This window comes from Arachis ipaensis, chromosome B05 (genome assembly GCF_000816755.2).
Source record: "Arachis ipaensis cultivar K30076 chromosome B05, Araip1.1, whole genome shotgun sequence".
Taxonomy (NCBI): Eukaryota; Viridiplantae; Streptophyta; class Magnoliopsida; order Fabales; family Fabaceae; genus Arachis; species Arachis ipaensis.
Window position 1 is genome coordinate 117,232,605 of NC_029789.2, and position 6,550 is coordinate 117,239,154.

Consider the following 6,550-nt stretch of genomic DNA (forward strand, 5'->3'; position numbering starts at 1 on the left):
TACTATTACTTAATTTAAATAATTTAATAAATTAATAAAGTTAATAATTTAAATATATTTTTATTGAAATGTATTTAAAAGTGAAAATATTTATATTTAACTATGGTATTTTGACTATTTTCAATTATTAACTTTCTACGAAGACATTTGAGTTTTTACCGTTTATGAAATATTTTGAGTTTTGATAAACAATTTATAAAACAAATGCATTTTACGTAAACATGTGGTGGAGGCCATATTAGTCATTTCGTTGCGGAATCAACTCTCATCGTCCAACGCCACACGAAACACCGTTCTATTCGAATGCGAAGAAGGGGAACAATTTCCATAGAAAGAAACGATACTCTCGCCATCATCGACATCCGCTTCCTTCTCTCAAAACTTCCGAACTTCCTTTCTTTTGTTCTCTTGAAGCCACCACCGCCACCATCATCTTCGTTGCTTCTTCTTCTACTTCTTCCATTTCGGGTTTGATATGGGTGCCGAGGTTAAGATCTGGAATCCCGTGGAAGTAGCAGAGCAAGCCCGCAAAGACTATGCCTCGCAGATTCATTCTTCTCAGCTCATCATTGACCCTTCGCTCTCTTTCTCTCAAATGAAGCCTCTGATCATGTTCGTATTTCTAACGTTTCTTTTCTTTTCTTTTATTTATTTTTTTCGTGTGCTTCTTGGACCTGCCTTGTTTTCTTCGTTTCGTTTCTTGTTGGATTTCCTTTCTTTCATTTTATGGTGCGTTGAGTCGAAGCTTTTTCCATGAGAATGGGGAGCTTACTTTCAGTTGATATTGACCGAGTCAGACTTTTGCAATTCCCGAGTTTTGGGAATGATTCTATTCCTTTTGATTTGGTATTGTGTGGGTCTTGTAAATCGTTGTTTGTTAGGGTTGTTTATTAGTTGAAGGTTACTTCCCTGTTTCTTGAATTCTGTTCGTTACATCCATGCTACGCCTATATATATGATTTTTTGATACGTCGAGTTGTGGCTTTGTGCAGCAAGTTGTGTAAGGATATGTTCAAGGATTGGTCAAATTTGGATGATTCTTGCTTTGATGTTGATAAAATATCTGGAGGCATAACAAATTTGTGTAAGTAATTTCTCGTTATTCTTTACATTTGATTTTCCACTAAATGAATCGCTTTCTATGGCAAAGGCTTACTTGTTAGATATCATATAAATATAAATAACGTTGAGATTGATTTTTATCTGGTTGCTTAGTTAAATCTTATTCGCTGTTACCATTTTGGTTATTGATATAGAACCTAACTAGTAATTTGGCGTTGTCAGTACTCAAGGTCAGAGTTAAGGACGGAAGTTCTGTTGATGACATTATTACAATCAGACTGTATGGACCAAACACTGAGCACATTATTGATCGTCACAGGGAGTTGCAGGTTAGATACTATAACCATTACTATCTTAGTCACTGAATTGTTCTGCATGGCATAATTGAGTGAAATTTTGGTTCATTGTGCATTATTTTTTTATTTTTTGTTTTCTTTTTCTAATGCACTGAAAACGTTTAAAAGTTTGTTATAAATATTCAATCATGTATTGTCAACAACCAACTAGTTTGAAACTCTTAAGAGTACAAATATATAATTAGATTTCTGTTTCCATTGGAAAAAAAGAATTATGTGATTTAATGTTAAAAATCTTATTATAAAACCAGAGCTTTTAGGATAGAGGATGTTGCATATAAAGGTTCAAGTTATTTGTAGTTTCCTAGAGTTTGCCTATAAATTTCATTCAATATTAATACATCAATGCTTTTTATCTATTCCTGAAATTCCATTATTCCACAATATGCTTGATAGGTCAAATTTTTCAAATAAGTTAGCAAGGGATAGGCAGACTTAAACTCCCGATAACAATAATCTCAACTTGAAGAATAATCCCTTTTAGATGCAATGGTTCTGAGGCTTATTTACTTTTGGAAGAGAAACTCCCCCAAGGAAAACCAATGAGCTTTGTTCTACTCATCAAGAAAAAAAAGTGAGCTTTGTCCTACCCAATGAGGTTGCACACGTATCTGACACACCAATGTCTTTGATCGTAAACTAGTAGGCTGTTTTGGTTAATGTCCATGTCTACCAAAGACATGGACATGGTGGTATGCATCTACCTTTGGTTAGAAGACTCAAATTTTGTTGGGACAGGCTGATGCAGAAATGCGCCCAAAATCCATTTATTCTTAGTCCTTCCATAATTCTTAGATACAGAAATTGGACATGACTAAGATATGTATTACGAGTTTGTCCCTTAATTGGTAGATTATCGAATGTGCACATAGTATTTCAGTTTTGATTGAAGAAAAGTATGATTCTTAATTGTTCACATGTCTGCCAAACGTTGTGGTTAGATTGATTTCTTCACTGCATATACTCATTAACTGCCGTTTTACTTTGTGAATGCTTGTGAAATTTGGTGTTTAGGCTACCAAATACATCACATCTGCAGGATTTGGGGCTAAATGGCTTGGAATTTTTGGAAATGGCATGGTGCAATCTTTTATAAATGCACATACTCTCAGCCCATCAGGTACCCAAAAAATAAAAACTATTCAAAATCCTGTTTGGAGAAGGACTGACATGTCATAAATGCTGGGTTTTTTCAAACTACCCGCTTTGGAGTGTTAATAAATATCTGTTAGACACTAAGTATCTCTAAACAGTTTATCTCTACCCTGTATTGCATTTATTATATATACATTGCTGTAGGATATATGTGACATTCTTGGCTGTATATGTTTCATTATGGGAATAGTGTGAGGGACTATAGCTTCTACTTAAGTCCTTACTGGAAAAATTTAACTCTTACCATATTGCAATCACTGGGTTTTTACCATATGATTGGAATCACTATGTTGCAGTGGATCCTATTATTGCCTAGAATAAATGCTGGAAGTTTGAGCTTGCCTTCCCTTAACAGAGAATATTGTTGTTTACTCTTAACCTGACAAGGCTCCTTGAAAAGTTATAATTGTTACTTAATACTAATTTTGTAACTTAAAAGCTAAATATTTTATGTTAGCATGATATATATAATATTTATTCTTTCTTATGTGTTTATGAAGTACCATGTGGTGTAAAGCTTTGAGTCTGTTAGTAGCTCACATAGATCATACTTAACATGTTCCTTAATAAATGCTTTTGGTGAACCCTAGACCTGTCAAGAGTGTGTTTCATCATACATACTGGATTAGTTATGGAAATAAGAGTATTTCAATAATGGATTATAAGCTTAATTAATTACTTTATAATTAATATTAATGTAAAATCATTCTTATGTTTGGATATATGAAAACATTATTCAATAATGGTAGGAAGTGATTTCTTTATGATTTATAATGTTTGATATTTAAGATTCATTTTTTGAAAATTTTACAACTCCCAAATAGTGCTTAAAATGCATTCCTTAAAAGAACTTTATATTGTCTTGTGTAAGTAAGATACATACCAATTTTACCTATATTTCTGAAATTCATCAAATTGCATTTAAAACATTTTCTAGGTGAAAATGCAAGTGATAACTCTCCCTAACATGCACAATTGATGAATTCTACTATATTCTGGCAGATATGCGGGAGCCAAAGTTGGCTGCTAAAATAGCAAATGCATTGAGAAGATTTCATCATTTGGAAGTTCCTGGTTCTAGGGAACCCCAATTATGGAACGATGTTTGGAAGTTCTTTGAGAAAGGTCCCTTAAATTTCCTTCTTTATGTTGGATAGAACAACTTTGACTTTCTAACTATAATTCTAATATAGAATCTATTTTGATAAAGGAAAAGTGTATCTATTTGTTCGTTCTGCATTAATCTTAGTAGTTGATTTAGACATTTTTCATATGTTTATTTTACAGCTTCCACTCTAAAGTTTGATGATAGCGAAAAGCAAAAGGCTTATGAGACTATTTCATTCAAGGAAGTTCACAATGAAATTGTTGAACTGCAGGTGCTACCTTGTTCTCAAAAATATCTTGATGTTTTGTGTTTGTATTTATCTTTCATTTAGTCAGCTTTCAACATGAACAGTTTCAGATATTAGAAACTGGTTCTGAGTTAGTTAGAAAAAGGTTTATAAAAGGTGTTAGAGAAATAGAGAAGAGGTTGACAAATTAGAAATTGGGAAACTAGGAGAGCAAGGGCCTTCTTGAATATCTATTCTTAGCAATAATAAATACTTCGTAGCATGTTCTAACCCAGTTCCTTTCAGTGTATTTACTATACCAATTGAATGAAGGTATTTAATCATTTTTATCTTATATATTCTAGTGGATTAATTGGCACATTAATTGATCCTTTTATTTATTAAATGTGTGTAATAATAACAAATGTCTCCTGCACACTAATCTTCATAACCTGGATACAAGATTGGGCTCTGATATGAACCCATCAAGTAAAAATAAGAGGGGAGGTGTGCCTGCAGCCATGTAGGCCTATTTGTAGTCACTCATAACAGAGAAAATTGGTTTAGAGGGATAAGCCGTGTACATCAGATAGTGAAGGGGATGGAGACAAATAGTGATATAATAGAATGGACAGAGCATAGAGAGTATTTGGCAGTAATGGCATATGGAAAGGGGCAGAGGAGATAAGTACCCAAGAAAAGTGTGGAACTACACTTTAAGAGGTAGCTCCCTCCTCAAATACAACATGAAGCATCCCATAGTACTCAATGTGGGACTTTGGGCTTCCCATAGTATGATACCATGTCTCTAACAATACACCCGCCCATGGAAAGCTTTCGTCTGCAATGGCTTCACTCTATCGGCACTCTATCGCTATTTGGTATTCACCTTAATCCAACCTAGAGGTAGCCCCCTTTCTATGGCGCTAACAACCTAGCCTTGATGTCATTGTTAAGTACTAGAAAAAATTGTAAACCGCTTGGTATTTGGTTATCACTACTTGGTATTCACCTTAATCCACAGTAGCCATTGTTAACTATCTAAGGAAAGTGGAGAACCACATGTTTAAAAGCTAGCTCTTGAGGGTGTAAGAACTTCTCTCTTAACATCAAACATCTCATACTACTTGATGTGGGACTTTGGGCATCCACCCCCATGATACCCAAGTCCTTAACAAAAAGCCTCAGAAATTTTCCTCCTTAATCTTAAAGGGGATTAATTGGGAAAATAAGGTATCAATAAAAGTTAGACTGCAAAGACGTAAAGCAAGGCATGGGTTTAAACAATTTCATATAGGCATTGTTCATGATAAAATGACGTCATTTATGAAAAAGTTAGAAAAACTTGAATTCAGTAGCTAACGACTCATTTTATTTTTGACAACAATTTATTCTCGACTGAATTTTATTTTATTTTATTTTTTTGGGTTGTGCGACAGGAGTTGACTGACTGTCTCAATTCTCCAGTCATCTTTTCTCACAATGACTTGCTTTCTGGAAATATAATGGTTAATGCTGAAGAAGGTATTAATATTCTTTGATTATAATAAGCATGTTTGTGCTTCCACACTATGATTTTAGAAGTAAAAGCATGTTTCCACCCCCCTCCCCTCTTTTTTCTTTTTGGGGCAATGAACTATTCCGTGGTTAGTGCCTTAAGTAGTTCACTTTGACATCTATTTTGCTAAAATGCATGAATGGTATTGAAAAGTGACCACCTATGAGCCAACTGTCAATGCAGTTTACTTATTAGGGAGCATATTTAAATGTAATGATGTAGCACTGCTTGTTAATAAGTTCTAGCATTTAAATTTTACTTAAAATGTTGCTTTGTTGTTTAGTACAAAATTAGTTCAAAGTTTAGGAGCATGACCTTCGATTTTCACCAATATTTACTTATTGGGTTTATTTGTTTACTTACTCTTGATAGAAAACTGAATTTTATTAAGATAGAGAATAATATACAAAAGAGGATGAGGATTAGATATCCTCACAAAAATATAAAAACGGTTAAGACCATGTAGTAGAGTATGCCAATCCCTTTGAATGTCGGCTAAAGGAACTCTCTTAAACGAACCATGTGCAAAGTACCAAAGGGAAGCATCAAAGGTAACCCTATCCTAGATAAAGTCAAAATTCGAAAGGAACTATTAATTGGAGTATGACTACTGGTGATACTGGATCTCAGCTCACAGTTGAAGGGAAGATAGAAGACAATTAGCAAACGGTCAAAGGGAACTAGGGCACTTAGCAGCCCTACTCTCTGAAGCCAATTCCCAAATTCTGCCTCCTCTTTCTTCTTTTTCTCTACCCACTTATATCATTCTTTCCCGTCACAGAAAACATACATGCAGTCTGAGCGCACTCTGGCATTCTGATGCTCTCAATTTCTGCCTAACTTAGTTAGGCCTTGGGGACCCACTCAGTTCTCTCACTCCCTGATATTGCTTAGTTTCAAAAATGCCTCTGAACCTCTTATGCATATACACTGGCAGCTCTTTGTAGATATTATCCTTAAAGCTAATACTCCCCTTAGGAACTACTCCCTTGTCCTCAAAATGGAAGTCAGGGAAACTGATTTTAATATCAGCTGCCAGCACCCAAGAAGTTTCAAACTCTGCAATGTTCTACTATTTTACTGGA

The 6,550-nt window shown here is 34.5% G+C and overlaps 1 protein-coding gene across 1 annotated transcript in view; it reads left to right on the forward strand.

The window, feature by feature from the left end:
* Nucleotides 241-6,550, forward strand: part of LOC107643884 (probable ethanolamine kinase) — a gene marked incomplete in the record, with an annotated part of 12,424 nt that continues 6,114 nt past the window's right edge. Inside the window, 7 exon segments of the mRNA XM_016347633.2 lie at nucleotides 241-612; nucleotides 993-1,084; nucleotides 1,285-1,391; nucleotides 2,433-2,538; nucleotides 3,576-3,698; nucleotides 3,861-3,952; nucleotides 5,347-5,431. Coding sequence (XP_016203119.1) covers nucleotides 476-612; nucleotides 993-1,084; nucleotides 1,285-1,391; nucleotides 2,433-2,538; nucleotides 3,576-3,698; nucleotides 3,861-3,952; nucleotides 5,347-5,431 — 742 coding nt within the window.